We start from the raw sequence: 16,741 nt of genomic DNA on the forward strand, positions 1-16,741 counted from the left end.
ACCATGTAATTAATCATGGCAGATAACATAATAGATAACTATTTTGATATTTAGATATTTCAATTAAAATTCTAAACTCTTGTTAAAATGTTATTGTATATTTACTAGTGCTGTCAAAATTAGCGCGTTAACACAGGCGATTAATGTTTTCAGTTTAACGAAATTAAAATTATTTAATGCCGTTAACGCAGGGGTGGAGCCTAGGGTTGGCCACCCCACTCATGACTGTTGTTTCTGTCTGTTTTTTCTTGACAAGAAGTGCATTTATTCAGTCGCAGAACGTCTTTACGAGCACATCAATCTGGAGACTTTTCAAAAGAGCGCTCCAGCTTCACTTCAGCGGCAGGCGCGAGTCAAACAGTGCGGTAGCCTGTATCAATTCATATCAAAGTGCAAAATAAACTATACGTGCATGCAATGGCGTGGTCAGTTAAGGCAGTTACCAAAAAAGGCGATTAAAGCTGCCTTAAAACTGTGCGTGCATGTAACATGTTATATGAGTTACATTAAGAACATCTGAAATGGTTTCAAAACTGTCCTGGAGCATCCCAGCACTGTCTCCCTCATCTAACACACCCGATTCAACTCGTCAGTTCATTACTAGAGACCGAAATGGGTCAGAAAAGGTGATGAGAGTTGAGAGAAAATACGATGCGTGTCAGATCCGCGTCACGTTCAGCAGCGACAGCTCTTAAAGAAATAGCAGCCAAAACAACCTAATAACCAGCTGCTGTGATGTCTGTTTATTAAGAATAAAAGAAGAAAGAGGAAATCTATAACTTTTATATAGCTGTAATTGTTTATCTGTATTTAGTTTAGAATTTGGTTTGATAACTTTATTCAATTTCTGTATATTTCTGCTGAGGGGCACAGGTGGCTAAATATAAGATTTATTATAATGGGTTTATGTGAAGATTGTTTTAAGTTCACTTAAATTAGAAGTTATTTTTTAAAGTCTAATAAATGTTAAAATTGATAGCTCTTAATTATAATGTAATGTAATGTTTAAGGGCTATAGTCAATGGTTAAATATTAGGGGAAATAATAATAGGGAAATCAGTATTACTTGGTATCAGTGATACTGGCCTTCAGTCATAAAAAAGATGCCATTAAACAAATATTAAAAATATGTTGTTTGCACATTAATTTGAAGACTGAATGTGAAATTATTGCAATATAAAAGTATGTTTAAAATTTTTTAGCAATTAATTTCAGAAAAAATGTGCAATTAATTAATTTTTTAATTTTAATAGTTAATTTTTTTTAATCGATTGACAGCACTAATATTTACTTATTTCATTATATTTTGAATAAAACAGCTAAAGCTAGAATTAAAGAATAACACCATCTATGAAAAGATACATTTTCATTTTAAAATCTGCTAAAGATCACAATTAATAGTGTTATTTAAATTAATACTGTTACTAAAGATAAACATTAGGTAGGGTGACCATACGTGCCATTTTTCCCGAACGCGTCCTGGCCAGAATTTCTATATTGATTTGATTTAAAGTACCTCGAGAGCGTTTCGAAAACATAAGGAACAGATGTCATACACCGATCGGTCTGCACAGGCAAACAAAGTCAAATGCTAGATATTTTAGGCAATCTAGAAATCCTGGCCAGGAATGCGTCCGGGAAAAATGGCACGTATGGTCACCCTACATTAGGTGTAGGTAACCTTAATGTAAAAACATGCATAAATTAATGCACAATTATATAGCCAGTCAGCCGATAAACATTCAACATCAACCAATAAATAAGGAAAAACACACAAATATCAGAGAATAACTGACACTGTGTACTATAAAAATAGTGATGACTGTCTGAGCAAGTCCCACTAATTAAACTGTAAAAGTCAGAATACAAGAAAAACACTTTTCTTTAGTGGATACATTTTTACTTGAATGACCAAGTTTAATATAAAAAACAGCACATAGAACAGCTGAGACCAAATTACTGTTATAGCTTACACCATTGGTCTCAAACTCAATTCCTGGAGGGCCACAGCTCTGCACAGTTTAGCGCCAACCCTAATCAAACACACCTGATCCAGCTAATCAAGCTCTTCAGGATCACTAGAAACTTCCAAGCAGGTGTGAGTTGGAGCTTAACTCTGCAGAGCTGTGGCCCTCCAGGAATTGAGTTTGAGACCACTGGTTTATGCCATCAAAATACTTAGACATGGAAACAACTGAAACACTCACTTGATGAGCCTTGTCCAGAACATGAGGACCATTGTCCGTCCACTCTAAAGCCTGTGAAGTCTCCCTCCTGAGAAAGAACGATAGATGAAATATAGCACCACAAAACTACATGTAGAACATTAGTGTAATTTATTAATTTAAAATCAAATTAATTTAAAATATGTAGGAACAGGACATTTAGATTATTTACACAATTTTCTCTTTCTCTGCTCTGGCTAATCCAATAGTAGTCCAATGAATGTTTGCAGTCCATTTTATTACTCACTGCTGAGCACAATGACAGATGGCAGGACTACAAAACCCCTGCTTGACTGATAACACGCTGGTATTATACAGAATCAAACAAAGGCATCAGTTTCCATGAGTATTTGATTATTATAGGCCAGGCTTCACATACAAAAATAACAATATGTAACATGGGATCCCTGCTTCATTTCTGAGAAATGCTGACACAGAAGAGAACAATACACATCATAGCACTAAATTAATATACTAATCTTCGATAACACAATGCATTTCTTTTACAGTTCAGCACACTGCACAAGTACTTATTTTTCTCGGTACATTCATGGGTGTAAGCAAGCATAGGTGTTAGTGCTGGGCGGTATGACCAAAAATTTATATCACGGTATTTTTCAAAATTATACCGGTTTCACGGTATATGACTGTTTTTATTTTTTATTTTTTCATGCATGACCGGGTGTTAACCACATTTTCTACTGACTGAGGGAGGGAAAACTGCAGTAGATTGACTTAGAATGCCCTATTTTACTGTCATGATGAGCGAATATTGTAGAAAAATTCCACACTAAATAATGACTAAACACGACTCATTAATACATGTTAAACAGGAGTCATTCTCATTTATAATCTCGACATCATCTGATAAAATCAACATGCATCTAACGTTACACTAAAGAGCGGCTATGCAGCGCACTGCCTGCCTCTGTGTAACAAACTAAAAAATAAACAAAAAAAGTGCATAATATTAACAGACGAACTATGCTCATATTTATAATCCCAAAAAGTCAGTTAGCGGCAGGTGCTTGGAAACGCTGTTTTGTACTCAATTATTGACGAGTCTGCTGCGGTACGGCCAGCTAAATGCGGTGCTTCTCTGCCACTCGCTGCACAGAACAGACGCCGAGAGAAGCGACGCGGCGCGGCGCCGGGAGTCAGATCTCGCGCTCGCGGGGCAGCACTGGAGACATATTCCAACTGAACCATATCTAAGGTTCATCCAAAAAGTCGCTAGGTTTGTCAGTTTGTATATTCTATGGAAAAAAGCCACTAAAAGGGTCTGAAAGTTGCTAAATATAGTGCTAAAGTCACACTCCTGTGTGTGAGACGCGGGAGCTGGTGGCAGCGGGCGCTGGATATTGTGGATGAGTTCTTCTGTGTCATCACTTCAGAACTTTCACGCTTAGTAACACATACAGCTGTGTCCTCACCACAATACAATAGTGAAAAGAGACCCCTCTCAAACAGTGTCGCTTTCCGAACGTTATTTAAATAACACCAGTATTGCGGTATTTTAAAAATTCATATCATAAGAAAAATAAACACCGGTATTCGGTATGAACCGGTATACCACCCAGCACTAACAGGTGTGAACATTATTTAAAAGCTGCTATTTAAATACATGTGAAATGAGAGAGTCATTCGTGAAGTTTGACAACTCTGATATACAATTATTATATTGACCTATGAAAATTTTAGCTGTTAAAAGATAGGTGAAATGAGAAACATTTACCACTTATAAGACCATTCTTTTTTTTTTTTTTTGCATTATTTAATTTCATTAATAATTCTTTAGCAACTAGTAACAGCATTTTATTTAGACAATTCTATTTGCATATCCACCATTAAAGTGATAAAGAATTAATGCTGAAAGGATCACAGAGAGTGCTACAAATAAACCTTCAGCACTCATGTCTAATGCAAGGACTTTTCAGAAACGTGCAGAGCTGGAGGTGCTACACTTAGTCAGGAATCTGAACACTAAAAAGGTATTGTTGTCGTAAAACTTTTCAAATTCATTGAAAAGATGTCAATAGTCCATAAATGACCAATAAATGCACTGAGAAGGAGGTTTTGAGTTTTGAAAGTTACAGCTTTATCATATTAAAATGAACTTAACCCAAAAGAAGGAGGAAATGTAATGCTGCTTTTAAAAACTGAAACAAGAACATGCAAATCTCAAAACAATTTTAAAATGTAGAGTTTAATTTTACAAAAGATTTTACCAAGGCACCCAAGTGCAACAGAACTAGTAGTACTTACTAGTAGTAAGTAGTAACAACTTAGCATTATCCAATTTAGCAATACTGTAAAGAGTAGGATATTTCCAAAGTACAACACAACTTAAAAACTAAATCTTTAAAGCTGCAGTCCGTAAGTTTTGCCTATGTCGCCATCTCTGTTTTAAAACCTGGAATTGCAGCCGTGTGCAGAATTATCTTAATGCATGGGGTTGGGAGTCAGCACGGCTCAGCGCAGATGAATCTAATGTTCTGAAGAGCAGTGTTTCTCAACTGGTAGGTCGTGACCCAAAGTGGGTCGTGAGACTGTTCTGAGTGGGTCGTGGAGTGTACGGCCAAAGAAACGACATCAACTACAAAAAACATCATTCTTAATGTTTTTCTGATGCGAGACTTTTATTTTAAAAGACGTGCATGAAAGCTGTTGACACTTCTGTCAGATGCAGTTTAAGTAAAGAGTGACTGAGAAAAACGTGCTGTCCCGATTCAGTAGGCTATCTGCGGTCAGATGAGATGTTGACAGGCTTAATGTCAGTTTCATTATTCTATCGTTATTTTCGTAACATGAAATAAAAAGTCTCTCACCTCAGAAAAACGAGGTTAGTCAGACGTTATACTGTGCTCGCAGCGCGCACTCTTATATCAATTCACTAAAGCGCAGAAACTACGAACATGCAACGCGTGAAATAAAAGTACAGTACCGATAAATCACAGAACTGGTACTGCTTGTGTTACCTGGGAAGGATTTGCATGAAGGTATGATATTCATTCTATTCAGGAGCAGTTTCCACGTTTCGTTAACAAACAGTTCATGTTAGTATTGTATATTCACCATAGTAACTGTTGTTTCCATAACCCAAAAATACAATGTTATTTTCACTTTGTGTCATTTTTTGTATGTTTAAATGATGGTGGCTCAAATCAACTTAATTGTATTAACAAAAACTAGCTTGGGGCTGCTATTTACTAGCCTTAACTTATAGGCTGTTTATTCAGTATTAATCATATTCTTAACAGTCTTAACTTAATTTTTGAGAAATAAATTTGCTATGTTTTTTTTTTTAACAAATTAAAATATAAACATGGTAAGTGGGTCGCGGCTTGATGACCATGGGAAAACGTGGGTCCCAAGGCCAAACCAGTTGAGAACCACTGCTGAAGAGTAAGTGTGGCAGTCAGTCACCGCACCGGTGTGGATATTTACTGTAGCCTACTTCGCAATCACAGATTCTAGCCTACGCCTTGGAATATGACCCAAATAAGAATTTTCACCGTATATTGTCATCTGAACAAGTAACAAGTATGCCACGTTTGTTTTGACCAACTGAGGAAAAAAGCATTACCATAAATCTCGCTACCAATGGTGATTAAATCTAACGATCGGTTAGCTCATATCACATCAAACCGTGCAAATTATTATTATTATTGTTATACTTTATTCTCAAATTATTAATGTTAACAACATCAGCATTGCGTGACTATGAGTATAGTGTGTATTAACGTGTAGATTTAAATTTCTGTACAGTCTAATCTAATTGTCATGCCATTCGAATTTCATATTAAGAAATTCTTCTAACCCAAAAAGCAAATTATGCTCCCTTCGAACTGGTTTTCTTTAAAATACAAATAGTGTGTAATCCCAGGCTATCTGTAATCAGAAGCATATTTAAAACTGGATAAATATACTTTAATTTAATTCACATGTGTTTCATAAACACACAATCCTTTCTGGATTACAATCCGACATCAAAATGATACATTTAATTATTCTAGCTGCTGTGAGAAAAGGCTATAAACGATCCGCCACCTGCAGGATCCTCACATGCGATGGCCAAGTAGCCGGGACAACTTCTTTATGTTTACAGACGTGACGTGACACGGCAGCATGCTCGAATTTCCTGCAAAAACCAGTCAAATTAGAAAACATAATTATAAGGTAACCGTTGTGAATCGGGCTAAAGTAAGGCGATAGTTTTGAACACTGGCAGGCTATGCACTCTCTCAAATATTGATTTCTGATCATTTTTAACCAAAAAAAAAAAAGTTACGGACTGCAGCTTTAAGTCTTCAAGCTAATCTAATCTATTAGTCTTTTTCAAACCCCTCAGGAAAAAAAATGTCCACAGAAACATCAATACATGTCAGCATATCCTGCCATTAACCATTCAATGCTTACAAACTGCAAAACAGGTCAAAATGATTCAGACTTCCGAAGTCAAGTCCAGTTTTTCATATCCCCATAAAGTGCAACTGTCCTTTTATGCAAGGATGATGCTGGAAAGTCCTCTGATTGCAGATAGCTCAGAATTTCAAAGCACAGATTCGGATTGCATCAGTCTACAAGGTGTGATGTCAAAACTCAACATGAGCTCTGTGCTGGTTCAGCTTTGAATCAGACTGCATTCAAGCTTTCAGTGCATTTGTTTCACTGTATGAGCAAAGGGAATTTCTGAAAATGTACCCTCTAATGTAGAAAAAAAAAAATCTAGCAAGGATGGTGCTGCTTATTACCAAAAAAAGGACACGATCTGTTGTACTAAGTGTTCTACATGCCTTCTGCCCTCTAATTGGTATTTCATACATTTTTAGTAAGTAAAGGGTCTTTTAGTATAATACTAAAAATGTCTACCTTCAGTTCATGGTACACATGTATGTTTGCTTTGATTTTTCTTAACATTTCAGGATTATAACATTTACTGGACTGAAGCAATTTTTACTTTATTATCCACAGACTTTATGTTAAGCCTGGTCTTTTGAGAAATGTTCATTTGAGCATCTCTAAACCATCACTGTATTGCACTGTACACAAGTGGAACTTGAAGAGAGCTTTGATCATAAAACTATAAACATTTATATATCACCTTACTAAGATACTGACTGACAACTCAGTAGTCAGTTATACGGTTCTAAAATTTACAACGATTTAAATTACAAGCTATCAGAATTCCATCTAACTTTTTGCAATGTAAATAACATCTGCACCAAATTTCAAGTTTGTTTGTTTTGTTTTTTTCCTCTTCTAATCATCTTCTTTCCTGGCGTTCTCCTGTATTCACACAGGGTCCGCAGCTCGGCTCTGTCTCCAGTCTCATTTTTTTTTCTCTTCTAATATGAGCCATAAAAGCCTGACTTATCAAATGATACAAAAATATGCAAACTTTTTTAGATTTCTTTTAAAAGTGTTATTTCATGTGTCAGGGTTTACTTGGTTAATCCCTTATTTAACAGAATTAAAAGTGGACAAAAAGCACTCAGACATTTGAGTACATACAATTCAAATTAAGCATTTGTTATTGTACTTAAAAGTTTACTGAATGAAAATGAATTTGATTAACACTTCTAACACATCGTGACTGATTAACAAGATTACTACGAAGCAATTAACTTGTCTGTAAACACTGCTAGCTGACGGATCTAGGCTTTATTTTTTAGAAACATTACGTATTTTAACCATACAAAGACGATTCCCGACAGAATGCATAAACAATAACTGCATCATATTCCGGATGCACGCCACGCCTCCCTCACATTTGAACTAAATATGTAACAAATGTTATTGATTATGAAAAACAGACCTGTAACACAACAGGGACATTAAATCCCAAAGCCTATAACTTCACACAAACTCCATTAAAACTAATCAGCGGACACCACGCTGACACTGAACCGCAAACAATCCCCAGTAGCCACGGCAACACCAACCGGAGTTAAACACCCGCCACGAGAGCTCGACAGTCCGGCAAAAGCCCAAGATACGACTGGCATCTCTTTAAACGCTTTACAGAGACTCCATCTCTGTAATCCGTGAAGCTTACGACCGTGCCGCTATGATCAGGTGGCTGCATCTCTGCAGGAACTGACACCAGCAACATGTCGACGATGCACTTGCCGCGCATTAGTACAGTAACGTTATTTCTCGAAGCGAAGGCTCACCTCATCGCTCCCGCTCGAGCAGAATCCCGCCTCGCGCTGGCGCCGGTGTTTATCCGCCAGCCCGAGCAAGCGCGACAGTGACGGATCCTCTCTCAGCGTAGCTCTAACGTCGACGGGCCTCGGCCCTTCTCTGTCTTCAGCCCTCATCCGACCGACGTGAGAGCGTTTCTCCGTCTTCAGCAGGCTCCGAGACGCCCATGGCCGACCTGGGAAACGGCAGCGAACGGTGGCGGAGGTGTTTACGGTCGCTACAACAGCCGAGGCTGGTAATCCGCCTCCTGCTGCCGCCATTATTACATACCACAACAACAACTACGGCGCTGAGCTCTCGAGAGGAACAAGATGGAAAGGCGCGAGATAGCGGAGGAAACGCACGGCATCATGGGAGATCGAGTTTTTCTTTTTGTTGGCCTTTGAGCATAATGGCGCATCATTCTGTAAATACTTAATAATAATAAAAAATCAACAGTTTAATGCAGTTTAACAGTTTAAAGTCTGACATATTAAATAATAGTTAGTCTTTTTTTATATAACAGTTTATTGAACCTTTAGTTACAAAAATATATTTTTTTAAAGTTTGCATATTTGTTTTATATTTTGAATCATATTTGATTCACTAGGCTTTTATGGCTCATGTAGTATGATACAGGAAGATATGTAGCTCATACATAAGGGGGGAAAAACACCTAAAATTTATTCAGAAGCCCAATTTGATCAAAATATGCCAGTCTATTTGCTGCTGATATTTTTTTTTATAACAGCATAAAATACTACTTACATGCATGTAATATCAGTTGTCCCTGTTTATTTCCTAATATTATTCATCCTAATAATAATAATGAGATATTTTAATGTTTAGTTTTATGATCAAAGCTCTGTAGTTTTATTGTGGTGAAAATATATAATGCATTGAAACACTATGATGACTGAGAGATGTACAAATAAACATTCCTCAAAAGCCCGTTGTATCATATTTGTAGATCTAGCATAGATTACGGAAAATAAAGTTGCTTCAGTTCAGTACCTGTTAATATTGAAATATTACTAACAATATAAAAGTTATTCATTCTTAAGTTTACCTTATAAAACGCATTTCATAGCAAAAAAGAAAAGTATACCCCAAATTGAAGGTATACATTTTAGAGGCCAATAGAAATTAATGTATTATATATGATAAAGCAGGCTTTATATGGTTAATTATTTTGTAGTTCTTTAACTACTGACATGATGCAATCATTTAATTTTCTTGTTTTTGGAACCACGTTATTATTTGTGAGTGTGAACAATATAAAGTCTAAATAAACAGTTTGTCATTTGCACTAGCAATTAACAGGTAGAGTTGGAAAAACAAACTGGAAAAATGTTAAAATATGTATCTCTTCTGCTCCCACTAGGTGTCGCCACAGCATAACGTTAATCAACCGATGGCTACATCAACTACCAGTCAACAAAAGCAGATTTTCTCAATAAAATAAATAAATAAAATTAGGCATTTCCAGCGTTCCTACGGAGTAAAATATGTAACAAGTTTTGAAAAATGTATTAACGTATTTTTTCCCAGAAGCCTTTGCAAAGTTAGTCGTCACAGCCTCGTTGGCGCAGTAGGCAGCGCGTCAGTCTCATAATCTGAAGGTCGTGAGTTCGAGCCTCACACGGGGCAAGGCAATGTTTTAACTTCTGTAAAGGTTAAAAATCTACTTCTGTAAAAAAGTCAATTCCAAAGTTTGTCTGTACTTCAAACAGATGAAGGTGATAGAAGACTCGCAGAAAAGTCCTATCAAAGGAAATATTCATTTATCATAGCTGTATGATATTTTCCCTGTATATCTACAGCAGGATATAGTTTCACTTAATTTTACTTTGTGTTGCATGAGTAAGGAAACAAAGCATGAACTGAATCTTTTATATATATATATATATATATATATATATTAAAAAAAAAAAAAGCTCAGAATTTTATGGTTTCTTTTTTATTATTCAAATAATGTACAACTTTTGAATAGCTCTTGAGCCTAAACAGCTCTGTTTGTATATATTTTTTAAATTTTATAGAATAATAAAAGAAACCAGACTCAACACACAGACAACAGTCTGGAAAATATGCAGACACTGTCCCAAAAATGTCCTATTTTCCATTCGATGTCATCCTAAATAATATAATCATTCTAAACTTCATAAACTTTGTGTTCATGTTTGGTTTATTCGAATTATTAAGAGATTTCAACTGCAATAAATGATAGACCTTACGCATAAATAAACAATATTTTTGCCTGAAACCAATTATGACTTGTAATATGGGTAATTGAGTAATATGGACAAAACAGTTCAGGTCCACTGCCACGAATGATTTTACTGCAGCGCTGCAATTATATTTTGATTAGAAGCACCAAAAAAATCTAACATTTAATTAAATACAACTAATGGAAAAAGTACAGTTGGATAAGAACAATTAAAACCAAAGGAGGTGGATGCTCATTACTGGTTCCACCCTTCAGAACTTCTTCTTTCCATAACCCCGCTTTATCAGTTCAGCCTTCCACACAGCAAAGGGTTTTGTTTCAGTCTCCTCACAATACCAGTTGCCGAAATACTGCCGATGAGTTGACATTATTCTCTCTTTATTGCACTTTCTGCACCGGATAGCCTCTGATCTTCGCACATACTTCCTGGTACAAATGCCATCTTTTTCCTTGACCAGTTTTCTCTTCCAGTAGCACTGCGTGGTGTAAGGAAGAGGAACCGAATGGCAGCTCGCTGTTGGTGGTGCATCGATCTTTTGTGCAGGTGTTAAAACCACCATCATTTGATTTGACAGAGAAGGGCTGGAAAACAAAACGGGCAAAGTCAACGATAAACTTGACTGGGCTTGAGCTGGAGCAGGTTGTCCTGTTGAGGCTTCTTGTGTTGTGTTACGGTTTTCTATCACAGTCTCTGGAGGCAAGTTTGAAATGAGAGGCTTGTCATTGCAGCTGTACTCCATATCCTCTTCTTTTATGAAAGGAACCTTCTCTGGAGCTGTCATTTCTATCGCCGGTGAGGATGTGATTGGAGGAAAGAGTTCTTCCACCTGAAACTGAGCACCTTTGCTTGTCCTAGGAAAGATCAAATGAATCACATTAATATTTTTTAAAGTGCCTCTTGGAAATACCAAGTTGAAGTATATTTTGCATACATCGATGGAGAAGCTTCTAACAGAGATGGGACGTGTTGCTGTGTGATTGTCCAATCCCCAATGTCCTCTTGTTTGCAGCAGCCCTCACTTGTAGCCACTTGTACGTCAGTGGTTTCCATCTGTCTAATGATAAATCTACTGTCTTGGATTGCTTTGCCAGTCTGATGGTACAGGTACTCTAACCCAATCAGTTCACCTTAAAATGAGTTACAGATCAATGCATTTGAAATCAAAACTTGCAATTACAATTTGACCATGTTTTATTAAAGGGACAGTTCACATAAATATGAAAATTCTGTCATAATTAGGCATTCTCATGTCATTATAAACTTTCTTTCTTAACATTTTGGACACACTTTTGACATGTTCACTTAGGGTGTACTCATTTTTGTTGCCAGTTATTTGGACAATAATGCCTATATGCTGAGTTATATTTAGAGAACAGTAAATTTGTACTTCTATACAAGCTGCACATTGACTACTCTAAAATATATCCAAGTTTCATTTGTGTAGTATTGTCCCTTGAGAAGATATACTGAAATTGTTGCTGAAACGTGAGGGGTGTACTCACTTTTGTGAGATACTGTATATGGTTTACGAGGACACAAATGGGTACTACAACGTAAACATGGTTTATGCGGACACTTCCTGTGTCCCCATATAACAAAAGGCTTAAAAAACATACTAAATGGTGTTTTATGAAATTCAAAAATTGCCAGTAGTTTCCTGTACGGGGTAGGTTTAGGTTTAGGGCAATAGAAAATACGGTTTGTACAGTTTAAAAACCATTACGCCTATGGAGAATCCCCATAAACCACAAACTCAAGTGTGTGTGTGTGTGTGTACCTGTTATTCTATTCAGGTGGGGACTTAAACCTGAATACACACAGACTCATGGGGACTCGTGTCCTGGCGGGGACCTAAATTGAGGTCCCCACGGGTAAACAAGCTAATAAATCACACAGAATTAAGTTTTTTGAAAATCTAAAACTGCAGAATGTTTCCTGTAAGGTGTAGGTTTAGGTGTAGGGCAATAGAATATATGGTCTGTACAGTAGAAAAAGCATTACGCCTATGGAGAGTCCCCTCAAGGATAGCAAACCAGACTGTGTGTGTGTGTGTGTTTTCACTGTATAAGTGCATTATGTGTTTATTATTTGTTAATCTCATATAAATGACTGTCTTTGGAGTGTTTTAATTGTATGGCAAAGAGCATGTGTGCTCAAAATGTTACACTTGTGTAAGTCTGTCAATAAACTTCTACTTTTTTTGGAGCCATGGTGTGCCGGCTTTTTTTTTTAAGTTACTTTAGGTGAAGCACCCACTTTGAGTAATTTGCTAATGATGTGTGTACTTTCGGTTTGTGTTTGCTTGGTACTTTTACTGAACTGAACAGAGAACTAAAGCTACACTGAAATACATATTAAAAAATAATAATTATAAATAAAATTTTTAAAACGTAAACTAAAATGAAAATGAAAACTGAAAATATAAAAATATAAAAAAAATACTATAATAGTATACAAATTATACTAAAGTAACACTGTTTCCATTGTATAGTGGAACGACATGAGGGTGGGTTTGTATTTTTGGTGAACTGTTCCTTCAGCTATGAGAAAATAATATCTAACTTACCAGTGTATTTACTTGTACTGATAGTAGACACAATCTTCTTTCCAAGCACTTCCTCTCCGAGCTGGTTGACAGCTTGTTGAAGAACCCCAATACAAGACTGAGGTGTCTGCAGGCCCTCTGAGGCCACAGAAGTCACTTCATTCCACCTGACCAATCCATCCAAAAACTCAATTTGGAGAAATGTAGAACAAGCTGGCACCCCTGAAATATAATCCACAATGCCGTTTACATAATACACAATATTTAGCGTACTAATGTTTCATACTGTGTTCAGACATTGTGCAAACACATCATCCTGCACATAATTGCACATCACTCTCTTTAAAAACCAATAAAACTGTCATTGCAAGCATTGCAACACTGAGCTACTGCAGTATAGACACATATTTTGATTATGTTATAATCTTTCAACAGGCACACTGTTGACATAGCATTGCAAATGTAGTGCCTTTTGAGCATAAGAGACAAAAAAAAATCTTAACCCCAAACTGTTTAATTATAGTGTATGTATTTTCCTTCTTTTGATTGACTGATAATTGATTTACCTGGAATGAGCTGGTTCAGATGCTGATGGAAGGATTCGATGGAGGTGGAACCTCTGAAACATCTGTAAGCTGGCAGAAGGTGGCCTCCCTTCACCAGTGTCCCAGTCTGCTCGTAGAGTTGTACACCAAGAGGATCCACTATACACGGCAAATGTTTCTTCTGGGAATCCCATATCTCAGCTATTGTTTTGGAACTGAAGAGCGGCACTCCTGATGAGTCCCATCCCGCCTCCCCATCATAGAGCCGAATGAGTGCTGTGATGAGTTCTTCGATCTCCCTTACATCACGTGTGGTTCGTCTACAGTGAAGGGCCAACTCGCTTCTGCTGAGGTGATGCATTAGTTCGTCATCAGAAGGCTGGATGATATCGGATTCGAGCTCGTTATGCTTTGCCTCCTTCAGCTGCTTCAGGTCCTCCTCATCCCATTCGAAAATACAGTGGCCGAGGCTGTCCATGAATGTCACGTATATCTGATGGGACTCTGAGGTGCAGCTCACAGAAATTCTTCGCATGAACTCAGAGATGTCCAATCTGACCTCCATGTCCTTCCACTCTTTGAATGTTGTTCTGAGAGAGTTGGACCCACAGCAGTCTTCACTGACATACAGAACTTCAGGAGGAGCCTCTGTGGCTTCCTTGTACCTATTTATGACACCGGAGATCATCCCCTCAAGACCAGACTCTTTGTTTTCTGTAAGCACCGACATGATAACCTGCCCGTGTTCATTGGCAACACTGGTCGCCCAAGTTCCTGAAAAGTTCCCGAGACACTTTTTGGTGGAACCCATCTTTAGCACACGACCAAACTGCGAGGTTATGCTGGCCTTGATCTCATTCATTCGGTGAAGTACGTCCAGAGCGAACACTTGCCTCAACCAACAATGTTTGGGAAGGGGAGGCATGGCGGGTGGATCTTGAAACTGTGCAGGATGGGCAAAGCTTCTGCAATCAGTTAGATACTGAATGGTCTTTTGCAGCCAAACCTCAGCGTGATGTTCCTCCAGTTTCTTCTGGATTTGGCTGACGCTGGGCCTCAAATGTCTCTGACGGTTAAAGTGAACAACCTTCATGTCACAAGCCACCTGCGATGCAAGAATGCAAGAGAACTGGACTCTATGACCAATATCAAGTTGTGAGACTACATCATGACTCCAGCTAATCCATTTTCGCTTGCATTTCCCACAAACCAGACACTCGGATGCCATGAAGTATGACCCTTCCATGTCGACTACCTGCCTGAGCTCCTGATGCAGGCCTGCTGACGTGAGCTCTTCCTTCATGCAGTCTGAACGTGGACAGCTAAGTTTCACATTCCACAGCTTTTGTGGCATCCAGAGAAACAATGCATGCCCAAAGTAGCATCCCATCTCTGGCTCTTCAGTTAAGGTAAGAGGAGGGAACGGCGGGTACCACCACATCCTATCCACCCTAGCATAGTCCATTTCAGGCTGCATCTCTGGAGACCACCTGAACAGGGCCTTTGACACCCAGGTATAATCGGCAGGGGGCAAAGTGCGAATCCATCCCAAAGGAAGACAAATTATTTTACCTAAAACAATAAATACGATTAACTACTCATGAACAAAAATTCAAAAAGAAGCAGAACCTTTAGATACTTACTATATACTTGTGACAGGAGCAGCACAGAAGTTTGTTCAGGTGTGCAACACTGACCTCCAGACACATCCTTTGCTTTCAAGATGGGCAAAGAATTGCTTTGTCCCCTATCTGATCTGCTTGGCTTCATGACTTGAACAATGAAATAAAAAGAAACCACTCTTATAAGTAAAATAATGCCAGTGTTCATACTCATGTGATTTTCTGGAATCAGAGTGTTGATACTGGTAATTCACAGTTCTGTTGTAAAGACAACAGTGAATTTATATCATTTAACAAAAAACAACAGTCTCACATTGTTAATGACTCTTTATAGGAGCAGATTTCTGGCAATTAATTGATTTCAAATTGAAGTTGAGCACATGACAGCTTAATGTTTAAAGCATGTTCTATAAATTAAAACTAAAATCACAAAACTAATTTGTGTGATTTTGTTATTTTATAGCAACAACCATTAAGTAAATATTAATGAAATTAAAAAGGGTGACTCTCATTAAACTTGTCAAGGTCAAACTTCATTCTAAAATCACAAGAAAAAAGAAGAGATTTTGTTCATTGAAAGAAAAAGAAGCCTAGACTTTTAGATTATGACATTATTTTCATGACAATTGAGCACAAAAAAGAAAAGTGAAAAAAAACGACATCATGGCAGTATCTGTTGTACTGCATTAAAAACAATTTAGCATAGCATTGATTTAATGATATACAGTTAAAAACTACTGTTTTGTTATTGAAACACTGAAGAATAGTAAAAGTAAAATGTCCAAATGCACAGAGTACTGGGGGAATAACGTTTCATTTTACTGGAAACAAAATCTTAACGGGTTTAATATGAAGGCTTTATTTATTTTATTTTTTCAAAAATTTGCGACATTCACCAAAAGGTTGTAATATAGTCTAGTTCTTAAATCTTCAGCAACGACCCATCATCAATATTACTTTTACAGTTTACATCAAGAGTCGAGGAACAGAATAAGAACGAATCGAACCCTGGTGAGAATCGCTGCCGGTAAACTTACTTCAAACTTCAGCATGTTCATAATAACAGCCAAGTATCTCGGTAAGTAATGAGAAACAGATCGTCTTACCTTTGAAAACGTGACAAAAGAGCACAAATGTTAAATCGAGATTGTCCAAAAGCTGAAGCCTTAATCTGATGTTTTTTAGGTCTACGTCAAAACAAGCAGGTCGTTTCGAGGGCGTTGATTGGCTGATTTTTGGAATGGTTTTCCAGTCTTGTGATTGGCTCATTTCTACTTAAAGTAATTGACTTTAAAATAAATGTTATATTATAAATGTTATACATTTTCAGTTGAAACATTTAAAGCAGTTTAGATTAATCATTATATAAATTCATTGGTCAAAAAGT

At 37.2% G+C, this 16,741-nt stretch overlaps 2 protein-coding genes and 1 non-coding gene across 8 annotated transcripts in view; 1 reads left to right on the forward strand and 2 right to left on the reverse strand.

Moving 5' to 3' along the window:
• kmt2ba (lysine (K)-specific methyltransferase 2Ba) overlaps positions 1-8,825 on the reverse strand; it is a 44,489-nt gene extending 35,664 nt beyond the window's left edge. For 5 of the 6 annotated variants that reach the window (XR_009267183.1, XR_009267182.1, XM_058752701.1 and 2 more), the window contains exons 1-2: positions 8,402-8,825; positions 2,208-2,274 (exon numbers count right to left, since the gene is read on the reverse strand). Coding sequence is in view for 4 of the 6 variants with exons in the window: in XM_058752701.1 (XP_058608684.1) it covers positions 2,208-2,274; positions 8,402-8,692 (358 nt within the window). In the remaining 2 variants the exon portion in view is untranslated. The remainder of the gene's footprint in view (positions 1-2,207; positions 2,275-8,401) is intronic. The other variant, XM_058752703.1, reaches the window with a different exon arrangement.
• Positions 8,826-9,988: 1,163 nt separating this feature from the next.
• trnam-cau (transfer RNA methionine (anticodon CAU)) lies at positions 9,989-10,061 on the forward strand. The gene has a single exon. It is a non-coding gene; the product is annotated as a tRNA-Met (tRNA).
• A 373-nt stretch (positions 10,062-10,434) lies between these two features.
• Positions 10,435-16,547, reverse strand: LOC131525291 (uncharacterized). The gene is made up of 6 exons (XM_058752708.1): positions 16,461-16,547; positions 15,376-15,504; positions 13,754-15,304; positions 13,209-13,409; positions 11,574-11,769; positions 10,435-11,493 (listed from the first exon to the last, which is right to left on the reverse strand). The coding sequence occupies exons 2-6, from the start codon at positions 15,500-15,502 to the stop codon at positions 10,893-10,895; spliced, it is 2,676 nt and encodes an 891-aa protein (XP_058608691.1). The 5' UTR covers positions 15,503-15,504; positions 16,461-16,547; the 3' UTR covers positions 10,435-10,892.
• Positions 16,548-16,741: the final 194 nt, after the last annotated feature.

Source organism: Onychostoma macrolepis, chromosome 19, assembly GCF_012432095.1.
Source record: "Onychostoma macrolepis isolate SWU-2019 chromosome 19, ASM1243209v1, whole genome shotgun sequence".
NCBI lineage: Eukaryota > Metazoa > Chordata > Actinopteri > Cypriniformes > Cyprinidae > Onychostoma > Onychostoma macrolepis.